The following is a 23,198-nucleotide window of genomic DNA, read 5'->3' on the forward strand; positions in this document are numbered from 1 at the left end:
GATGCAAGAAAGCGACGCAACGAGAAAACACAATGAGAGACACAACCAAGCAGGGAGTGGAGGTGGCTCAAGTGATTAGGTGCCTCGCTCCCACCTGGGAGGTCCTAAAAAGAAGACAAGTACACAAAGAGCAGACAGCCAGCACAAACAATGATGGGGCGGGGGGAGAAATACATAAATAAAATCTTAAAGAGAAATAGAGTCATGGCTTCTGGGACCCACCCCTTCTCCCTTCCTACACATTCACCTGGTGAGGCAAGTGGCCTTTGGGGAGCAAACAGGGAGGTGACAGCAGTCTTGGAATCGCTTGCCCTTTGCGCCTGCCACTCGAAGCTGTTCTCTACAAGCTAAATCAAGGAGGCTCTGGGAGTCAGGTGGGTTCTGTCAGGAAGACATTGCAGTGTGACAAGACCCCGGAGCACCGACCCTTTGTGGGGAGGGGCGTGGAGGGCTCAGGCGATTTGCTGCTGTAACTTCCGGGCGGGGGAGCCTCGTGGCTTATCTCCGTGGGGCCTGCAGAGCCCTCTAGGACAGTGGCTGGCAGAGGATGGCCCTCATTTAGCTATTCCACAAATATTTACCACGCAGCAGAGGATCTGTTTTTCCAGGTTGAGTTTTCGGCTTGTTAATAACAGCTGAATGCTTTCTCTGTTTTGTCATCTGCGCTTGGGGACTCTACGTTGGCCCTTGTCTCGCATGTTTTGTTTAGTTTTGTTTCAACCCCTCCCTCGCTCCCTGCCCCAGCCCCTCCAGGGCTGTGCACACGGTGTGCTGGGGAGGAGGAGAAGGAAGGCGGAGAGCAAAAGGGAGATGTCAGTGTGGACGCCGCGACAGACGGTGATCACTCTCTAACCGTCCTCGCGGTTAGAGTTTCTCGGCGGCCACGGCCCTGGCATTCCGCAGAAACCCCTGCCCGTGCGGTGGCCCTTCCGTCACGTTGGCTTGCTTTCTTTACGATGGCCACATCTGTCACCAAAGCCCCTCGGTTTACCCACCTAACGGGGTAAATCCCTCCCTCCCTTCATGAACGTTCCTGAACCCGTGCGCCGGCCGAGCACCGAGCCAGGCCCCGAGGGCACCCAGGTGGCACGTCTGGGCGCGCAGAGCCGTCCTCAGGGCGTAGCCCAGGGCGGTGGGCAGAGGGGCACACGGCAGACCCCCGCGAAGGCCGCAGCGCAGGCTCCCGGCGCCGAGGCCCAGAGCCCTCCCCTTCCCTGGTGAGAAGGAGAGGGGCAGCAGGTGGCTGCAGGAGGGCTGGGAGGCCTTCTCAAAGGCACAGCAGAGACCTCGGCCCTGAAGGAAGAACAGACACCAAGGGAGAGGCCACTCCAGACAAAGGGGACGGCGTGCGCCAAGGCAAGGGGGCTGAGAGGAAAGCTCCGGAAGAGGACGGGGTTGCCCACGTGACGGCAGTTTCATCGCGCTGCTCCAAAGCCTTTACTTCAGCTAGAGTGAAAGGATGCAAAGGAGCTAGCGACCACCAGACGGCCGATCATTTAACCCCTTGAAGAGAAAGGGACTAATACTGTGAATGCAGCAATTGGATATTATTTATGAATTCCAAAAATTGATCTTGGGTTGTGTTTGTAAACTGGTCTGTTCCTCTGGGCATATTAGACCATATTAGATTCAGAGGTTTCACTTTTACTTGATTAAATTATGATTAAGGCTGTGATTCAGCCACATCAGAATGTTGAGTCCCGGCCCATCAAGGCCACACAGCAGAGAGTTTTAGTTTTTGATGCCGGAGCCCCAGGAAGTAAATACACAGAGAAGCAGATCTGTGAGAAAAGAGAGAGCGCCATTAGACACAGCAGAGGCCCCAGAAGACAGAGAGCCTGAGAGGCTACAGCTGACCTTGTGAAGAGAGCAGGGCAGCTGAGCCAGGAAAGAAACGAGCCCCGGGAGAGAGACAATTAGGAGGAAGAGGGAGGCTGGACCCTGGCAGAGACCAGCAGCCGTCCTGCTCCAACACGTGGCAACAGACTTTGGAGAGGGAAGTAACTTACACTTTATGGCCTTGTGACTATAAGCTTCTACCCCAAATGAATACCCTTTATAAAAGCCAACAGATTTCTGGTACTTTGCACCAGCACCCCTTTGGCTGACTAATACAGTGAACTACTGCCCTTAAAATTCAGGTATTGGGTGAAAACAGGATCAGGTGCTTATAGGAAATCAGGCAGGTGGCTGATAACATCAGGCGATTGACGTAAAATGTAATAAATTTGATTTCCTCTTCTCTCTCCCTGGGCATTTGGGAAGCTGGAAATGTCTGCTGAGAGAGCAGATGAATCATGGGCCCTCCCTTAGGCTAAGGCTGAAAGAGGCTGAGAGAAGATGACTGGGTGAGTCGGGAATGCCAGGTGGGGCCCAGGTCCACTCTGAAAGCCTTCTGGAGTAAACCTTTGCAGGTCTAGCCCATTTCCCAAACCTTTTTGGGAAGCAAGATGCTCCCAGTCCTACCGAATCAGCTGCATCGTGAAGGGAGACTAAGGAGCAGGCAAGCCCTCGCCGGAGCGGGGTTTATTTCTGTTCTTGGAACTTCTGAAGACACGAGACCAAGGCTGACCTCTGCAGCCAAGAGTCAGCTTGACTTTAAAATTATGATTACACGTGAAAGCTGAAATGGGAAAGAGAGAAACAATCGGTTCTCAGGACAGCAGTGCTCAAAACCCTTGGGCTCCATTCCAGCCAGGGTCCTGGCCCTAAACGCAGAGCTCACTGCGGGGTGGGGGTGGACGGGCAGGGAGCAGGAGACCCCGCATGGCAGACCCCTGTTCGCCAGGCTCTTGGGTCACACCACACAGGGTGGAGTTCCGGTGGAGCTCCCGAGCGGTGAGCACTTTACAGGCCAGCCAAGAGAGCCGATGATCTGGGAAATCAGCAGGTGTCTCCAGTGTCAGACCCTCGCCTTGCCGGGGCTGGGTGGCCCCTAATATTATTTGTTCCTGTGACAAAGTCCTGAAGAGAGCTTTGAATTTGCTGTGTCCAATGACTTTTCTGGATATGGGGGCAGAGAGCACTCAAACTTGTCATGTCAGCTGGAGAAACCATTTTCCTGGCTGTCCGATGTGACGGACTCCCATTGTGCAAAAACAGAATCTTTGTGTTGTGAAATCAGGAGAAAATAAAGGTGAAACTATTTTAAGGTGGAAAAAAAAGAAGCCCCCTTCCTCCTTTAAGGAGGCCTGGAGCTCTAGCTGTGATGGGAAACCTTTTTCCAGGCTACCAGGTTGAGGCAATGGGACCTAGGTGTGTAAAGATGCCCACACGTGCTGGAAGAGTGTACTGCGATGGCAGTTTAAGAACTACAGTTCCCCTCAAAGCCACATGTGACCCCTTGGGCATTATTTATGACTCCAGTAGTGATAAATTCAGTTGACCTTGGACTACGGGGCTTTGCTGACCCAGGAGAAATCCCAGTGGGAAAAAATAGCTCCGGCAAAAAAGAAACAAAGAGGCTCTCAGAAAGCAGTTCTCAGTCGGCCCTGCAAACTGAATCCTCCGTTTCCCACTGCCGGGCCTCCCCAGGGGTATCACATACCTTCGGGTTATTGACAAATCACATACCAGTTAATAAACAAAAATTTATTTTCCTTTGATACAAAAATTAAATAGCCAAGTTTTATTTTTTTGTACAATGATAAATTAGAAATTTACAGTACAGACATCAATGCAAACATACTTTTGTACATCCTTAAAAGTTGGGTCCATTTCCTCTGAGGTCGGCCGTACATCCAGGGCAGGTGCGGCAGGCGTCTGCCCGGTACCTCTGCGCTGCACATCTGGAAGTCCCCCCGGTGGGCCTCGGGCGGCTGGAGCCGTGGGTGGCACAAGGAGCCGGAAAAGGCCGCAGGGCGACCGCCCAGCGTGGCTGCCGCACGGAGCGGCTGGGACATCCTCTCTTTCAGCAGATTGCACCAGCTCCTTGCCCCACGTGCTTACAAAGAGCTCCGGGGGCCGGTGCTTCAACCTCGAGCCTCACAACATCCCTGCGAGGTAGGAAAACTTTCCAAACCACCTACAGGCTCCACTGGAAGAGCCAGAGAAGGCAGCCAACCCTGCCCAAAAGCCCACCGCCAAGTCGGGCCCGTTAGCAAGATCTGGAAACTTCCACGGCCTGGGAGAGAGGGCGGGCCCAGGCCTCAGGGGGCAGAGCGCTCTCGCCCCTGTTCTCAGAAGGCTTCTGGGGGGACAGTGGCAGGTACTGAATATCGCAGGAGATCAGGAAGGTATGAACGCTTTCAGGGCCCCAAACAGGCCTCTGCAGAGTGCCTGGGTCAATCCTGGGAATCTGCTAACTCAAAGAAGAAGAGAAATAAAGGAGATCCGAAAGGGGCTGCTCTCGGGGCACTGGGGCCTCCCACGGGGCGAGAGGCGGCAACGCGCCCCAGCCTGGCTGCCGAGAATCCATTATCTAAGGCTCGGCTCCTGATCCTCGGGGGGAGCCAAGTGCTTTCCTAGGAGCTTCCAAGATCTGCGACCTCCCCCGGGAGGAGAAGCGATAAGCCCGGCCCTGCGCCAGGCGGAAAACCGACCCAGACCTGGAGTTTGAACTCAAATATAATAAAGGAAGCACACAACTCTGTCAGAGTCCAGAGACTTGACATCACTGTCTGGACCAACAACTCTCACCAGATCCCTCCACCCCAGAAGCAAATTCAGGAGCCTGGGGCCTCCTTCCAGAACTGTGCGTCACGGGGACGCCCCTAACGCGCGGCGGCTCCCCCCACACTGGGCGCCGCACCGTGCCACCTCGCTGGACCCCCGTAGACCGAGCTGCACCTCGGGACCGAGGCCGGTGGTTCATCTTCGCGTCCCCAGGTCCTACTTGGTTCTCAACACAAGTCCCTCGAGTCGGCGGCTATGAGCCGACAGGCCACAGACTGCAGAGGCGGGAGCGGGGGCTGGCTCCAGCCCCAATCCAGAATCCAGATACAGAGGTTTCTCAGATTCAGGGGTGGGCAGTGCAGGTGAAGGGGTGGTCCGGAAAGGAAAGCCAGAGAGCATCTCGGGGAAATGAAACGTGTCACCCTGTCTCCGGTGTCAGACCCTTGAGCAAGCTGCCAGCTCAGAAGCAGTCGCAGGGATCGGGAAATGGGCCTCCCTAAAGGAAAAGGATATGAATCAACCCAGGGGCTCAGCAGACGTCCTGGTCAGGGCCACTCTACCCCCGGCTCCTCGGCCCTGGGGTCTGACCTTCACCAAGCAGGAGAAAGCGGGAGAAAGGGGGCTGCCCGAGAGGGGCTGCCCAGAGCTGCCCCGGGCCCCGTTAACAGAAGTCTCCGGGGGCCAGGGGGGGTTTGTAGGCAGTTGTAATCTTACCTATTTATTCTAGATTTCAGAGAAAGGGAAACCACCTCGACCCCTGCCCTAGCAAGATGCTGTGCTCGAATTTACCTGCCCGCAGCCCGTGGCCCACGCCCCACGCCAAGCCGCGACTCGCTTGCTTCCGTGTTAGATTCCGTATTAGGCCGTATTAGATGTGGGCACCCTCGTCCTTGCAGCCTCTTTTCACGGGCTTTCTAGGGATGTCCTCGGTGCCCGTCCCGAGGCAGAGCCGATGCCTTCCGTCAGACCCCCGAACCGACTGGCAAGGAGGCCCGAGAAGGGGTGAGAGATGAGTTAAAAGGCAGAGGGCCCCAGGAGGAAGTTGACGGGGGAAGGTGACAAGGTGGCCTGCTCCTGTCCACAGCCACAAAGCTGGGCTGGCCCCGGGGCATGCCTGGCCCAGGACAGAGAGAACGGAGCTGAGCCGCAGCGCTCAGCCGCCGCGACAGCCCGGGGTGCCGCACGCAGGCTCTGCACACAGCCGGCACTCAATCGGTGTGCCGGCAACTGACTTTTTTTCTTCTTTATTAACAGGTACCAACTTGAGAGGCGACAGAGTCACTCAGAGGTGACCGGTACCCGGCTCCTGCGCCACCAAGTTCCTTTCCCGAAACCACCAACTCTCTCCTCTGTCTGGGGTGGGAAAGGAAAGCCCTGTGCGCCTGTGACGCTGCGAAGTGACTGAGCCAGTCTTCGCCCAGAGCCATGTCAGGTCAGATACACTGTCCCCTGAGGAGGCAAGAGATGGCAGGAGGCCAAGGATGTGTAGAGGACGTGCTGAACCCAGAAAACAGTGAGAGGACTAGCACTGGGGGGTGCCAGTGAGCCCAAGGGCTCTTTTTTATTTCTTAAACGTGCAATCATTCACAAACACTGAGCCCTGCTGCCTCGGCCACGCCCCCACAGCAACATTCGCCAGCTACCTGCATCACAAGCCCCCGTCCTCCACACGAGGCCACCCCCACAGGGCCTGCCCTGTCCTGGGCTCGAGTCCCCGTAAAACTCCCAAGACGCTGCGCCGAGTGTGAGTAAGGGCAGGCCTCGGCCCCGGGTGCAGGCCGGGGGCCTGGCCGTGACGGGAACTTGCCGCAGGCAGCGCGGGGAGGTCACGTTTTCCGTGGCCCGGGCGTGTCGTCTCAGGTGCGGTTCAACTGGGCCTCCCGGGGTCATTTCTCACGTCCCTGCGGCCCAGACCCAAACCGCAGCCAAGGTGCCCGGGCCACGCAGAGACCCTGACCGCCGCCAAAGCCTCAAGACTTTCTCCTCCAAAACGCACACCACCTCACGGGCCTCTGCAGGCCACACAGCTCAAGAACCACGCAAAGAGAAGAACGTGGGCATCGAGCTCAGGCCCCCCGGCCCCCAAGGACAAAGGCATGTCCTGAATCTGACCGCGTACTTGGAATTTTGAGTCCTTGGCGATGTTTCTCCATAAAAAGAGCCTTCCTACCGGTCTTGTTTTGTTTTTTTAAAGCATGAATAAATACATCAACAAGTCACTGCAAAGCAGATGCTGCAGCAAAGACAGGTATGAGTTACAAGGAGGGCAACCTGTGACACTGTCAACAATTTGCCCCAGAGATCTGGTGATTAGAAGGCCTGGGGGGGTGGTGGTAAAAGAAAGGCCAGTTACAGTTTTAAAAGAATGGCAACTTTTGAGAGGCTGCTTGGGGCAACCCCCTCGTGACTAACGTAAAGCATAAATTTTAAAAGCTTTGACTACTTCCACAAAAGGCAATTAAGGCCGGGCTTTAAGAGTTTGCAGCTCATTTCATACGGTCTACACTTTATTCCCTGCTAGCCAATCAAACTCCTGGGCCGCATTCTGGAGATTCATTAAGCACCATATAAATACTCCCAGCCACACTGCCTCCGAGGAAATCTCATAAGGAGCCTTTGCCAATTACTAGGAAACAATTATGCACCAAGGAGTTGGATTAGCTGTCCTTAGTTACCTCGACTAAATTGAAAAAGTCTCCATTGTTATCCGTGGACCAGACTCTGATAACGCTCCAGTGCTAAGGGGAAAAAGGCACTATCGTTAGGAGAAGGCAAGTTGACCACAGTTTTAAAATCAGTGAGTATACTATGTCATGATTCAAGAATGTGCTTTTAATTGTAACTGACACACACATATTACACAGTCAATCTGTGTGAGTGCAAAGTTGCCAAGAAATTCAACGTTTTCGCTCTTCCAGACTGGCGTCTGCATCGATGCAATCACACAAAGTAAAATCTATTCAGTCCCAGCTGCTCAAGGCAATAGGTCTCTGGGGTCAGTCAGGTAAGGAGATTGGTAAATCTCATTTTTCTCTGAATTAAGTGATCGCCAGAAAGTGAATCACCCCTTCGTTTTCCCCTTATTAGGCATGCTGCAATGCAAAAATTTTCTATAAAAATACACTTTTTGAGTCATACACGTAAAAGGAAGAAAAACAGCAGCAGCCCAGAACAGAGGTATTGAAACAAGAGTGGGAGAGAGAGAAGGAAAGGCCACCGGACACCTTCTGTGTTTGTACAGTACTTGTGTTTGCTCAAACAATCCTGTTTTATGACAAAAGGCACTGAGAGATTCTGACACCCCCTCTCGGGAGTGCGATCCACTGAACTCTAAACAGCAGACGGTGCACCACCGAAAATGTTTATGTTAGATCGGCCAAGCTATAAAACTCGTGTAACACTTCTCTGAACCTGGCATCTCCAGTGTTTATAGATCGCTTTGCTATTTGAAAGGCCCGGTTAGGATTTAAACTTTAAAAGGGTTAAAAACGTGACTCTTGCTGCCCGAGAGTTACCTACCGGCAGCTCAAACCCCACCCTGCAGGGGAAAGCAGCAGCGCTGGACTACCTGGGGCCTAAGACAGGCCTCCACGCGCCAAGCTGTGACCTGCTGAAGGATCAACGTTTGGACTTTTCACAGCTTTGAAAGCCTCCAGAGGGCTTTTCCACGTTGGGTCGTTCCAGAGTATACAGTAAAATCACTATTGCTTTGTTTGGTTTGGTTCTGATGCTGGGAAGAAGGGTGCGGGACGGGGGTCACGTGTTGCTCGTTTGTTCGAACTGAGATTTCCTGCATAAAGCGCGGAGCAGCATTTCCACCGAAAGGCTGACGTCCCGCCTCTCCAAATGAGCAAGGGACGGAGGCCGGCGACCCCTACACCACCGTTTCGCTGCCTTTCCCGGGCTTTGCCCAGCCATTTCCTCGCTTCTCTCTCTTTACCTTCCCGGAAGTCACCAGCCTGTTGGAGCACTTCTGCCACGTGTGAAGAGTTTTGGCAGACCAGACCCACATGCCGGAGGTGATGCCCACCAGCAGGGACATAAAGATCTTCAGCATTTCCACCGCCATGTTGGAGTCCTCCGCAGAATACCGGAAGAGGGCCCAGTTGGAGATTTCGTAGAAGTAACATGCGATCACGCAGGTGGCGGGGACGGTGTACAGCACCGAGAAGACCCCGATCTTGACCATCAGCCTCTCCAGCTTGTCTGTCTTCGTCCCGTCCTTTTGAAGATTCGACCGGATTTTGAACAGGGCCACCAGCCCTGCAGCGATGAAGAGCGTGCCGATGACCAAGTAGGTGAAGAGCGGGGCCACCACGAAGCCCGTGAGCGCGTCGAGGTTTTGGTTGCCGACGTAGCACAGGCCGGTGAGCTCGTCGGCATCCACCAGCCTCATGATCAGGATGACGATGGTCTTCACGGCGGGGATGGCCCAGGCGGCGATGTGGAAGTACGAGCTGTGCATTTCGATGGCCTCGTGGCCCCACTTGAGCCCGGCCGCCAGGAACCAGGTGAGGGTCAGGATGACCCACCAGATGGAGCTGGCCATCCCAAAGAAGTACATGAGCAAGAAGATGATGGCGCAGCCCGTGTTCTTGAGCCCCTCCTGGATGAGGACGGGTTCCGCCGCCTCTTCGAAGTCGCAGGATATCCTCTCGCGGCCCACCGTCAGCCGCACGACGTAGGCGATGCTGTAGATGTTATAGCACATGCTGAGAAATATGATGGGGCGCTCGGGGTAGGAGAAGCGGGAGGCGTCGATCAGGAAGGTGAGCACGGTGAAGGCGGTGGAGACGAAGCACAGGCTGGCCCAGGCGGCCATCCAGACGTCGGTGAACTCCTTGGCGGGGCGGCTGTAGAGGCCGGCGTCGTAGCCACACTTGAGGACACAGCGCAGGCTCCTCTTCACCCAGATGTACTGGTCGGCGCTGGTCCCCACCGCGTGGCACTCTTCTCCAGGCTGGACGGGGGTCTTGTGGGGCAAGGGCACCTCCTCGTCGCCCGGCCCTTCCATGCACATGTGGTTGTGGTCGTTCTGCGGCGGGAATTTGCTGCAGTTCAGGCTCTCGGGCCAGGCAAAGCCGAATTCCTTCAGCACCGGCTCACAGCGCCTCTTGACGGAGAGACACATGCCGCCACACGGGCCGATGGGGACGTTGATCTTCTCTGTGCACATTGGCACATACACCGAACAAAGGAAGAACTGGAAAAGGAACGACATGGACAAAGAAAACAGTGACCGGGAGGCCGGAGCAGATGCCTGCCACCAGGCAGAGCCGCAGCTTCCCGGCAAGGGACGCACGTACTTCCTCTGCAGCCGTCCCGAGCGGGTAGGGCGGCTGGCTCTGCCCTCCAACCAGGGAGCGGCTGAGCCCATCACTGACAGGCTCTTCTCAGCTGGGTTCTGGTAATCCCTTTCAGGGGAACACAATCAGAGAAATAAAAAGAGTTTGAGGAAGAATTATCTAATCCCTTGCCACACAACCCTTACGGAAATAAACCTTAAAAAAAAAAACTGGCTTTCCATGTCCCTCCCCGCTCAGCTGCGATCTGGAAGAGCTAACAGACTAATCAAGTGACTTGTTCACTGCGGGATGGGTGGTTTAGGCTCCTCCTCACTTCCTGATCTGCATGAAAATGTAAGCGGAGGTCTAGTTAGGAGTCTCTCTGTTCCCTACCTTTATTATTATGACTTCTAGTCAGTCCCATACTGAAACAGCAACTGTCCTAACGGGCACATTGTTAGACACAAGGACAGGATGCAGATTGAGGTCTCTGGTCACCAGGGCTTGGTTTGGTCAGATTTCCTCAATGAATAATAATGAAGCACAATAGGAAAATGTAAACGTCCGTCCCTGCAAATGGCAGCGCAGGGGCCAGCCCAGTTGCTGTCCTCAATTCCTCCAGCATTGATAAACAGTCGGCTTGGCCCCTTACAGATGTTGTCTACGAAGGCTAGAGTTACAAGGAACTATTTTCCAACATGTAAAGGGATCCAGTCCTGTCCTTCAACACAGCTTGGCTGCTTCCCCAGGATACATGTAATTAAAAATATATATCCCGGCAAAAGCTGTTTCTCCAACAAAATTGCCGCTGATGTCAGGATACGTGCCGTTTCCAAACTGAGAGCTAGAGGATCATTTCTGAAGCTTTTATAACTTAGTTCCAAAGTTCTGAACCTTCCAAAGGGACAGTTCACTAACAACAGGTCTAATCCCAACCATCTTTCTGAAACCGCAATCCAACTTTTAAAATGATCTATGTACAAACATGCACCGGTAAGTAAGCTCTGTGTCTGTGTCTTATCTCTCAGAAGCTACAGCCAAAACCACAGATTTCTGAAGGTTTTCGCTTAGACAACTATCCTTTATCTTTTTTCCCCCCAACGTCTCTCTTTTCTACGCTTCTAAAAACCACTCATGGCCTCACCAACTACACAACCGATATTAACATTTCCAAATATGCCCTTGCCCCCTTTTCTTTTTCTCTCCATGAATGGGTTGTTGGCTTTTATTGGTTTTTGCAAGATTTTAATCACCCTATATATGCAAATTCTTCACTTGTTATTCTATGATGATCATTTTCTAAATTATGACATGAGCTTTACACATTTTAATGACGACAATTTTTTGTTTCTTGCAATACACAAAGGAACTTCCTGGAGCCTGCACACACCATCACCTTCCCTCAAACGGCAAGCGCTCAACCCGTCCGCACCCTGAGGTTAAGAGGAACTCGAGAGCACCTTTCCTTCCTGTCCCACCTCTGAAAACGCCCGGGGCACGCCAGGGGGGTCCAGTCCCCTGAAATGGGACAGCGGTGTTTTCTTTAATAACGGGCTCCAAAGCATGGGGGAGAAAGGAGGTGGCGTGGGACGGGGAGGGGGGACCCGTTCCGTCTCATCTCCTCTCTCTTTCCCAGCCTCAGCCGCCAACTGCCCGCCCGGCCCGGGACGCGGCCACCAGCAGCGCGCAGCCCTGGGCAAGGCTGGCCCTCGGCCCCACTGGGGTTGGGGGCTTGGCCAGACCCGGGTGGGCAGGGGAGAAGAGCGGAAGGGCGGGGTGTGACGAGTGGGTTCTCCGGCAGGCCCGATGGCTTACACAACGTTTTGGCTTCCAGTCCCTGAGAAGGGACAGAAAAGAGGGGGTGGGGAGAAAATCACTTTTCCAGGAGAGTCTTAGCCGGCAGGCTAGGAAAGGAGCAGGGGCGGGCGCTGGCCTCGGCCCAGGCGCGCCGGGGTGGTTTGGGGCATGCCCGCTCGCGGGAGCCGGGCAGGGCCGGGGGCTGGGGGCCCACCTGCAGCTGGCTGGAGCAGCCGTACTGGATGAGCGGCGTGAAGGTGGTCAGCTGCAGCTCCGCGTCCGTCTGCAGCTCGTGCCCCACCAGGTTGGGCATCTTGGTCACGTTGTAGCCGAGGTTCTGGCACATGGAGATGCGGATGGGGTCGCAGCGCCGCTCCTCCTCGTCCCCGAAGCCCCGCGCTGGCCGCAGCAGCAGCAGCAGCGGCAGCAGCAGCCGGAGCCCGACGCCCGCGGGCGCCCCCGGGCCGCTCGGCCCCGTGCCCCGCCAGGCCATGGCCAGAGCCGCGGGCAGCAGCGGCGGCGCGGGCTGCCCCAGCAGGCAGCCCCAGTTTGCACGCGGGGCGCCGGCCGCCTTCCCGATCCGGGGTCGGAGCGTGCGATCAGGCGCCCCGGGCGCCGAGGGGGCAGCGGCCGGCTCCCCGCAGCTGCGCGCGCCGGCGAGGCGGGTCAGCCGGCCCGGGCCGGCGCCGAGGGGCGGACTGCGCGGGGCATGGCTGCAGGCGGCGACCCTCCCGGCCGGCGGCCGCCCGGCGTCCCGGCCCAGCCGCCCGCGCCCCGCGCCGCGCCGCTCTGGGCGCCCGAGCCCTCGGCGGGGCCGGAGGCGCGCGGGGCGGCGGCGGGCGGGACGGACGGCGCGCGCCGCCAATGGCCGAGCGGGCGGGCGGGGGCCGGGCGCGAGGCGGGGCCGCTCCCCGCGGGAAGGTCAGCCCCGCGCGCCTCCGCCCGCCCCGCCCGCCTCCCCGCAGCGCCCCGCCCCGCGCCCCGGCGCGCGCCTCCTCCCGCCGCGAGCGGCGCGCGGGGCCGCGGGGCTGGGGTCCCGGGGGCCCCCTCCAGGTGAGACGCGCGCCCTGGGGGCCTGCCCCCTCCTCGCCTGCCCTTGCCGGCTGTCACCGCGGCCCCCTCCGCAGCGGACCGAGCGCCGGGCCCCGAGAGCGCGGGCCGGGGCTGGCCTCCGAGGTGGCTTCACGGTCCCCACTGGGTGACCTTGAGCCGATCGCCCAGCGCCGGCGCCCGCCTCCCCTCCGTCGAGTGACCGGGGAGGCGCAGCGGTCACGCGCGGGGCGCTGAGCGCGGTGCCAGGCACGCCCGACGCGGGGCAGCGGCTCGCCCCCGCCCCCCGCCCCGCGCGGGCCCGACCTGGGGGGCCCCGGCCAGCCGCGCCGCCCGCGGCCTCGCGCTCCCACTTCCTCGCCGCCTGAACTGGAATTCCACAGGGGGGTTCGAGAGGAAATGAGGCCGGGACGCTCCGTGCTTCTCGGCCCGCCGCCCTTCCTGTCTCGGGGACACGGTTTCTAAATAAGGTTGGCAGGCGGAGGGCGGGAGGGGCGAGGCTTGACCTGGGCGCAGGGGCGAGGAGGGAGCCCGGCCCCGCGGCCCTCCCCCGCAGCCTGCCCCCCGCCTGGTCCTCGTGCTGCCGCGGCGCAGCTCCCTGGGGAGCCGGGATCACCCGATCCGGGGTGCGATCCGACCTTCCCCGCCCTCGTTCCCAGCCCGCCCACCCTCCGCTTCCCAGTGGGGCCGTGGCCACCCCAGCAGGTGGCTCCCTCAACCATCCCCTTCTTCCTCCGCGAAGCAGGCCATCGCAGGCAAGCTCTTATCTGCTTTACGCAGAGGTTCTAAGCGTGGAATGGTAGGGGGTCTCCAGTCGTTTAGCTCCGGCCGTCTAGCGCCTAGTAAATGCTGCGTAGCTTGCTTTTTGTTATTTTTTCCTTCCTTTTTCTGCGACAGATAAGGGATTGTCACTTGCGGGACTACCTCCTGCTTCCCAGCCTGCTGCCAGAGACACCTTGGCGGCCCAGACTGAGATCTTCCTGCTCTCTTCCCAAGATCCTGGCCTCGGGTTTTCCCAGGGAAGGAGATGGGAGCCGAGTCTTTAGGTATTTTTGTCTTCTCCGGTTTCAGCCGGTCTCTGGCACGTGGCAGGGGCTCAGTACCAGTGGGAGGCATGCCTCTACCACTCGTGCGCGCTCGCCTTCTGTCTTGTATTTTTAATTTTTCTGTATTGGTAACTAGCCTTGGCTGAGAGCAAGAATGGTGTCAGCTGTTGGGGGGTGGTATTTAGCTCTGTGCCTAGAACCGTGTTGGGCACGTGGCTTTCCGGCGACGGAGGCTCTATTATCCCCCTTAAGAGATGAGGAAACGGAGGCGAGAACCGAAGAGGTGGTTAGGAAGCGACAGCACCAACCAAATCAGGGCCCAGAGGAGGCCCTTCCCGAAGATGGGGCAGGGGTATTTCCTGGAGAGAAATCCCCAGCTGGAACCGGCGTGCTCAGCAGGAGGGCTGCACATCTCCTGGGCCTGTGCCGGGTCGTGCATGAAACCACTGGGCGACAGAGATGAGGAAAAACGATGCCCAACCTCAGGACCTCACGGGAGGAGACAAAGAATAAACGACCGTCACCCAGTGGGGTAGCTGCACAGATAGAGAAGTGTGTAACCGGAAGACAGGGGTAGCTGGCTTTGGAAAGCTCCTGAGAGGGAGAGGACCTGCAGGCGTCTAAGCTCCCGGCAAAGCGGGAGCAGTATGCAGTTGGCACTTGTCCTGGGGTACATGTGGGAAGGGACGGGGGCGTTGCTTTGTGCTAAAAATGTGTGCACTTGGTTTATTAGACTCTGAGCTCCACGAGGTCAAGAATCGGCACCTGTGTCTTTGCACAGGGCAGGGACACAGAGGGAGCACCCTGAGTGTTGGTGAGGGAATACTGTTACCAATTCAATAACAAGTAACTCATACAGATCCCTTACTCTGTGCCAGATGCTGTGTTGTGTGCTGTACGGATATTATCTCGTTTCTGTCTCATAATGTCTTGAGAAAACTGATGCTCTGAGAGGGCCAGCGATTTGCCCAAGATCACACAGCCAGCAGGGGGTGGAGAAAGGCTTGGTGCCTGCCTGCCTGGCCTGCAAGCCCGAGCACGTGGGACTGCTCTCCGAGAGGAAACAGCCGGACCCGCAGCCCAACGCGGGCCCTCCCGGGGTCCGAACCTCTCTCCCACCCTGGCATCCCAGACTCAGCTTGCTGGGAGCAACTGTGTCCTTCGAGAACCCTCCAAGAAGCCCCTTCCCCACCAGAAGCTCCTCCTATCAACAGCTTTTCTTTCCAGGCAAGGAGCTGGTCGCTGGTATTTACCAAAAAAGAAAGCCAGGGGCATCACATTTCAGTCTGAGTGTGGGAGGAAAACAAAGGCTACGACTGAGAGCAGGTCGGAATGGACTGGAGCCCCTCAGCCTCCCTCTTGGGGAGTGGTTTACGCAGTCGAGGATCTGCCCTGGTGACAGGCATGGCATGTTTTTGTTAGAGAAAACACTTCCCTGAGGGAGTCAAGCAGAGGGAGCTGCACCCTGTGACACACAGAATGTGTTCCCTGCGGGAGAAGCCAGGGACCCACAGGCGGAGGTCGGCTGACCTGTCAGGCAGGCCCTGGGCCCCTGGTGACTCTGGCCTTGAGGCGGCTGTCCCACAGGTGAAGGGGCAGCCACTCTGGAGCTGCAAGGACTGACTTCGGCAAACTGGGCGTTGGGAGGGCCCTCCATTTGCATCTCCCGAGAGGCCGGGTTGTAATGAACTCCCGTGATGCGTTACTTTTTCAACCTGACATTTTCTGCTCCAACAGATTCTTGTAACGGTCCCTAAATTGAAGGCTGCCTTGGAAGAGGAGAATTTCGGTTAAAACCCACCACCTAAGGGGGTCGAAGCCGTAAACAGCCTTTCCCTCCTAAGGCAAACCTCTCATTTGCAGTTCCTTGCTGGCCCAATTAACTGCTGAAGTCATCACCCCCGAGCCGCTTTCTTATTTCCTGTGAAACAATCCAACTAATCCATATTCAGGAGCTTCCCAGGAAGGTCTGATTCCAACCACTCATGAAGAAACCAGCTTCTTTGAATCTGGACAGAGCATTTAGAACTCATAAAGACCTATCTTGTCAGAAAATGGAGGAAAGTGGTTCATTATTACCCTGTTGTGAAAAATTCACTGGAACTAAAACCCCCCTGGGATTGGGAATTCACTGTGGAGCAACAGAAGAGGACAGAGAAGCCACGCCACACCCCATCGGTTTATAAGTGGTCTGGGTGCTTCCTCCTCCCCGGAACCCCAGCTGGTTATAAAGCAAAAGCATGGCCACTGGGCGATGCAGGATGGAACACTAGTCTTGCATCAGGCTGAGGCAGCCAAAGCTCCAAGAGATTTAGTAAGAGCCACAAAGTGGCAGAGCCAATCCTTTATTGCATTAATCGCCAACAGAGAGGAATCGAGTCACCACAGAGCTCTTGCATGTCAAGAAATCAACATCCTGATGCTCCTCCTATCCCTGTTTCTTAGTAGCCATAAGATGGTACCTCAGGCATTCTTATTTATTGGTGGTGGTGGCTTAATGTACAGACAGATAATGAAGAAATTCTGCAGGAGACAGTGCAAATACACTTTGCATCTTCATGGCCTTATTTCATTTCAGTCTTTACTCATCAAGCCATTAGCAAGTGTTTAGTGATGGGTTATGGTTGGAGGACTCACACTTCCCAATTTTAAAACTTATTACAAAGCCACGGTGCTCAGAACAGCATGGTACAGACACCTAGACCAGTGGAATCAAATCCAGAGTTCAGATATAAACCCTCACATCTGTGGCCAATTGATTGTTGACAAGGGTGCAAGCCCACTGAATTAGAAAAGAATAGTCTTTTCAACAAATGGCACTGGCAAAACTGGATGTCCAAGGCAAAAGTGTGTCTACCTCATACCACATTCAAAAATCAACTCAAAATGGATGAATGCAAGAACAAGAACTATAAAATTAGAAGAAAACAAGGAAGCATCTTAAGGACCTTATGTTAGACAATGGTTTCTTAGACTTTACACCCAAAGCATGAGCAATAAAAGAGGAAAAAAAAGATAAATGGAACCTCATCAAAATTTAAAACTTCTGTGCATCAAAGGACTTGATCATGAAAGTAAAAAGACAGCCTACCAAAGGAGAGAAAATTTTTGGAAACCACATATGTGGTAGGTTGGTTAGCAGGTAGCCCCTCTCCACAGACGCTAGCCCAATCCAAACCATTCACCTTTTCTGACATCAAGATATTGGGCTGTCAGGTGCTTCAGGGGAGGATGGGTTATTTCCCACCTGGTGGGTGACTGGTTTAGGAATGGGTGTATTACATATTTTAGCCAATGATATGGAAATGGTCATGGGGGATGGGTGTGGAGGGTTCATCTTCTGGGGTAGTTTTCCCCACTTTTCAAAACTACCTGGCAACATGATTGGCCTCTTCCTTTTACTATAGCTTCTGGATGTTGTGGGAGGATGTACTGGCTGGAAAGGTGGCTGCCGTCTTATTATCAAAACGCTGGTAGGTGAATGCCAAAGACGTGAGAGCAGAGAGATGGAAGGAACCTGGGTTCTTGCAGATGTCAGTGAGTGACTGGATTAACCAACCCCAGCAAGTCCTGTCTCTGGAGCCGTGGTTAAATGAGATAATACATTTTCTTCCCATTTCAGCCACTTTATTAGTTAGACTTTTGGTTTCTTGCACCAGAAGGCATCATAACTGACCTAGCAATCAAGGCCATGAAAATGAAATGGCTGCTGGTGAATATTAGATGCTCTTCCCTGTATCTAAATGATAGCCTTGGTAATACCTTAAGTGATACAGTGTTTTTCTTTGTGGGGGGGGGGGGGTCACAAAGTGCTTCTATTATGCATTCTTCTTACTAGACTTTGAATTTCTTGAAGGTAGAGACTATGTCTAGTTGAGCTCTAGCTCCTAGCACTTTCTTGAACTGTATCTTTCAATGGACTTATTTAATTCAGTGATACTGATGCTCACTTGGAAATTATTCCATAGTAGCTGAACAATGGAAACGTGGCAGAACTCTATGCACGTAACTCACAGTATAGTTATTGGCTAAAGGACAACTCAATTTTATTCTTTGATTGTCAAAATGTATGTCCACAGTGGTGTGCTTACATATTAATTGTTATTATCTAAGGCCTATGCTGTAGTGAAAGCATGGTTAACTGAATAGCCAGATGTCCTATCCTAATGAGCACATTATATGGACATTTCCTAACAAGAATGCCACCAGGCACAGAATTAGGTTGCTGGAAGGTATTGAGTTACCTTTGGACTCTAGGAAGTGCAATAGAAAATGCAAAATATGATTCTGAAAGGTAAACGGGTTTTAAGGATAGATAGCCATCATCTAAATGCTTCTGCCTGCTGGAGGGAATCTTTTCCAGAATGAGGGAGTATCTTAGTCAGCCCAAGGGGTTCTGATACAAAATACCAGAAATCTGCTGGCTTATAAAGGGTATTTATTTGGGGTAGAAGCTTACAGTCACAAGGCCCTAAAGAGTCCAACTCAAGGTACCGTAAGAGGTACCTTCTCACCCAGAGTCTCTTGCTGTGTGTTGACGCGAGGTGGCAGGTGATGGCTGTGAGGGTTCAGCCGTCCCCTTCCTCTTGAGAATCCGTGGTCCCACCTCTTCCAATCTCAGCCTCTTCCAATCCCAGCCGTAGGCTGGCCCAGGGCTCGTCTCACCCAGGTCTCCTTTCTGGGCTCAGCTGCAGTCGTGCACTAATCTCATTCTCTTCCCGGGGCCTCTGCTGTGTCTATGGATCTGTCTCTGTTCATCTCTGTTCTTCTGTGTATCTACTTCCCAGGGCTCCAGCATCAAAAACTAGAACTCTCTCCTCTGCCTGTCGTTTTCTCCTGATGTGGCCAAATCCAAGTCTTAATTATCATAATTTAATCAAGTGAAAGTGAAACCTTTGAATTTAATACAGTCTAATGTGTCCAGAGGAACAGACCTGCCCACAAATGCGATCCAGTATCTCCTTTTGGAATTCATAAACAATACCAAACTGCCACGGGGAGGAAAGGAGAGAAAGGTTTGTGTGCATGTCGAGGGGTGAGGTGAGAAGAGGCTTTCAAAAGAAAGAAGGCCTGTGGCTCTTGGAATCTTTGGACTTCTTCTAAGAGGAGGAAGCTTTCTAAGGCACATTCAACTCTTCCTCGTGAGTCTCATGGAGACTTTGTGAAGTGAAGGGACTCGATGAGGGGAGCCTTCTTTCTAGTCAGCAATCCTGTGCGGCAGTGATTAATACTCAGATGGTTGTTCTCTAGTGTAGCCTCTAGAGCATCTAGAATCCAGAGGGTCAAGGTCACCACTCAAGAAATTGCATTTTCTGGCAAGCACCCCAGGTGATCCTGGTCCAGGTAGTTTTACAGAGCCCACCTTGAGTATTACTGCTACTGGAACATCCGAGCGAGACACCATCGTTTGGAAAGACCCCTGCCAGCTGATCAGTATGGTATCAGATACGTTGGTCAGGCTTCAATGCAAGGGAATGTAGGTAGAAGTTGGGTTTGGCGAGCAGGATGCTTAGGAATTTATTTTCTTCTGCCACTCTGCCAACAAGAGGGACTCTGACCGTGAGCAAAGGGCATGCAAAATTTCAGAGCTAGGAAAGAGCCTTAAATAATATCTTTTCTTCCCACTGGGCTCACAGCAGGTTGAATAAATGAATTCAAGTAAATAAATAGCCTGAAATATTACCTTTATTGGTGACAGAAGTCAGATTGGCCAGTAGATGCCAAAACTCTAGTGCAGTAAAATAGCTACCCTTTGTTCGCTATCTGTTATCTGCCAGGCACTGAATTTACACTATTTCTAAACCCCTGCACAACTTTGAGAGGTAAATAGTTTAATCTCCATTTTGCAGATGAGGAAAAATCAGGATTCGAACCCAAGCCTGACCACACCCAAAGCTCCCCACTTCTTCCCTGGCACTGCCGTTTCTGAAGAATCAGCTGGAACTTCTACAACCAAAACCCAGTGAACTCAACCAACATTTCTAACGAGATGGCCACAGCTGCGCTCCGGCAACGCTGCTTTCTTCCCCGAGGCTCTCCCTCGGCACCTGCGGGAAGGGCGCTGGTCCTCGGGCAGGTGGGGACCGTGTAAAACCTCCCGTCCTCCAACCCAGCTGTTTGTTCAGGGCCTCTCAGGGGGCTGGGTCTAAGGCCAGCACGGATGGACCGTTGTGCAACCCCAAACGCATTTCTCAGAAAACCCAGGCAGAGTGCCATTCCATTTATGCCGCTGCCCGGGTCCCTTTGTCCCACTGAACAATGGCTGTGCCGCTGTCCCTCATCCTGGGCTTGGCCACCTGTGGGCAGAGTGTCTGCCTCCCGAGTTTGCCTCCCACGCCTGTGGGGCAACCGCGTCCTCAGACCCAACAGGATATTTCACTCCCGGCTCTCAGCATCGCCGGGAGATGCCTTTCTGTGGGGTGGTTCCTGTCTTAGGTCAGGTGCCTCGGAAGCAGAGCCTGGGCTGAGGGTTTCTGTTCACATGATTCCTTGAAGAGTGCGTTCAAGGAGCAGAGGTGTGAGGGAAGCAGGGAAGGCGGGACCAGAGGCTCAGCGGGGATTTAGCCTCCGCTGGGGTCTAACTTCTGCCGGAGCCAGGGGCGAGCTCCAGACTCCTGACTGTCCCGCCTCGAGGCGAGAGTTGTCTCTTGTAACCCCCCCCCATGACAGCCAGTCAGGGGCCACCGGCTGTGGCGGTCAGGGGGAGAGTCTGCACACGTGGCCACTGGTCACCAGGTTCCCGTTGGGTCAAGATGGTCCCCTCCTGGCCAAGGACATTTCCCCAGAGATGGGGTGGCTGTATTAGCCAGCCCTGCGGGGGCTCGAGGAGACCACCTGGCGCACGGCTGGGGAACGAGATCTGGGCAGGGCAACTTCAGCACTTCTGTGTCACGGAGCGGATGTGGCTCAAGCGGTTGAGCACCTGCTCCCCACATGGGAGGTCCTGAGTTTGGCTTTCGGTGCCTCCTAAAAACAACAACAAACAAACGAGGAAACTAACTCCCGGCCGCCAGCGTGGCTCAGTGGTTGAGCAACGGCTTCCCACACGCGGGGTCCCAGGTTCGAGCCCCAGCCCCAGGTACCTCCAAGGAAGAAGATAAGTCATTTGAATCTGAATATTGGTTCATTCATCTTAGAGGTCCCTGAGATGATGCCTCGTTACATATCTCTTTCTTTGTACACATTTAATTGGTGAGTAAACAAAGGCAAAAATCACATGCAACATAGTCCCATAGTTCCAAGTAGCCGTGACTAACGACGATGTCAGAGCAGCACTCACCCTACTTCTGTGTGCAGCCAGTCTAACCGAAACACCCCGTTCTGTCTTCCCGTTCATGACCAGGAAGGCTGCCTGTAGGTCAGTCTTACAGTGTGACCAATAGGTGGCGCCAGAAACACCCACACTCATTCCAGCAAATCTACACAGTGTGCTAAAATTTCATTCCTTCTCTACTCAGGCTTTTCCCGTTGAAAGGGCATGCATAGCATTGACTCCAAACCAAAACCTGGTAACTTAAAGTTTTCCAGTTGCCGTTTCACCTCTTTCTTGCGGGGTTATTTGAGTGCGGAAAAAAAAAGGGGGTGATAGGGTCGATGAATACCGAAAGAAAACATCTATTCATTAGCAAAAGGAAGGAAAAAAGACGAGTCCTGCATCCTTTTCCTTGCAAGGTCTCTTGAGTGTATAAATGCCGAGGATCATGAGGAAATATTTGAATAACAGGATAAAAAGTCAAGGATACTGCTTCGAGAACATGAACTTTATTCCCCACTGGAAACAGACTTGGATGGCTACCAAGTGGCTCAAGGATTGCCCTGGCCAATATCTGACCACAGGGTTCCATTCCGGGAAAGGTCTTGGAGTCCAGCATTCACCGTTTTCAAGTTTGTTGCTTTTGAAGTTAGTACTTTATTTTTGGAGAAGGGAAGTAAAGGGGTGGAGGGAGCACTGCATCTTCTCATTTTTTTACCCAGGCCATCTGGCATTGTGCTCTTTTCCTGCATCAGGCTATTCCAAGGAGAAGAATGGCATAAAGGGGAAAAAAAATGAAACAAAACCAAAAAAAGCACCACTGAACTAAGATTTAAACCACAATACATTTACGGAGTATTTTCATCTTCATTGTTTGATCCTCCAACCAGGTTAGACATCGGGATGCTGAGTCTCAGAAAGGTCGTTATCCAGCCCCCCCACCCCGGGTCATCTGCGCCCAGGGCCGGTATTAAAGCTAGATGTGCCATGAGCTCTCATGCAGTGTGGACACGTCATTTCACCTTTCAGCTCACTGCACTGCATGGCCCCGGCAGGCGTTCCGGCTAGCAAGCTCCAGATTCTGAGCAGTACGTGTGCAGTTCAGGCTTGTGTACAGACTGGGCCTGGAGGTGTGGTTTGGCCTCCCCGCCAGTAGGAAGGGAGGGTAAAGCGCCCTTTGATAGCGTTCCAAGGTGGAAGGTGACACGGCTGTTATACAATGCGTTAAGCAGTCTGGTTCTTGTATTTTAGGGGAAAAGTAAATACCAGCTCCCTGATTAGCCTTTCCTATACCTGTCCTCACTTTATTACACTGTAAACAGTGTGCCTCTGGGAGCTTTCCTTTCCAAGGGAAAGGATCCCAGGGTTTGGAATTCCTCTTTACATGGCATGCTCCTCTGCCATGCATGCCGCAAATTATTTTCCCTGCCCTTCTCTGAACCTTTGCTATTTTTGCTCTGCCTTTTTTGACTGCTGGACAGATTGAAGGGAATTTTTTTTTTTTTTTTTTTTTACTTAAAAGATAGAGGCGGGTAGAATTCTTCAAGGAGTCCTTGCTCAGATAAATCTCCATAATGCGAATGGGAAAAGTCAGGAAAGAGGAGGAGAGCAGACGGACGTTGGGTGCCTGCAGTGTGTCAGTTCCGTGCTAGCCCCTTTGGTAGCTCATGTCCTTCGGCCCTGGGAGGGGGCAGCGCGGCGTGCTGCTTCTGTGCCAGGCTCTTGAGCCGGATGGGCTCGGCTCTCCATCAGCGCCCGCTGCGGCCTGACCACGCGACTCTGGGCCGTCCACATAACCAACCCTTCTAAGCTGGGTTTCCTCAGCGAGGCGACATACTCAATAAAGCACCTGCCATTAGCCGGGAATAAGCACTCAAGAAATGTTCTCCTTCATTCCTGCCACCCTGAAATGCAAATCTCACCTGCTCCACCTTAGGGGAAAAAACGAAGGCTCTAAGAAGTGAAGGCTTTTCAAGCCCATTTTGGTCTGACTCTGCTCTGGACAGCTGCTGTTCCTCTTCCCCAGCACCCCTCTTTAATCGGGGACATCCCACCCCCCACGCTCTGCTAGCACAGACCTCTGTAATGGTCAAGAGACTGAGCCCCAGTCCAAATCTCAGCTCTGCCCCTCCTCAGCGGTGCCAGGTTGACCTT

At 54.1% G+C, this 23,198-nt stretch overlaps 1 protein-coding gene and 1 long non-coding RNA gene across 2 annotated transcripts; one reads left to right on the forward strand and one right to left on the reverse strand.

The window, feature by feature from the left end:
* Positions 1-3,576: 3,576 nt before the first annotated feature.
* FZD4 (frizzled class receptor 4) lies at positions 3,577-12,335 on the reverse strand. The gene is made up of 2 exons (XM_012522324.3): positions 11,911-12,335; positions 3,577-9,817 (listed from the first exon to the last, which is right to left on the reverse strand). The coding sequence occupies exons 1-2, from the start codon at positions 12,187-12,189 to the stop codon at positions 8,489-8,491; spliced, it is 1,608 nt and encodes a 535-aa protein (XP_012377778.2). The 5' UTR covers positions 12,190-12,335; the 3' UTR covers positions 3,577-8,488.
* A 324-nt stretch (positions 12,336-12,659) lies between these two features.
* Positions 12,660-22,925, forward strand: LOC101429118 (uncharacterized). Its single transcript, XR_009187714.1, has 2 exons — positions 12,660-12,749; positions 19,642-22,925. It is a non-coding gene; the product is annotated as an uncharacterized lncRNA (long non-coding RNA).
* Positions 22,926-23,198: the final 273 nt, after the last annotated feature.

Source organism: Dasypus novemcinctus, chromosome 10 (genome assembly GCF_030445035.2).
Source record: "Dasypus novemcinctus isolate mDasNov1 chromosome 10, mDasNov1.1.hap2, whole genome shotgun sequence".
NCBI classification, from domain to species: domain Eukaryota; kingdom Metazoa; phylum Chordata; class Mammalia; order Cingulata; family Dasypodidae; genus Dasypus; species Dasypus novemcinctus.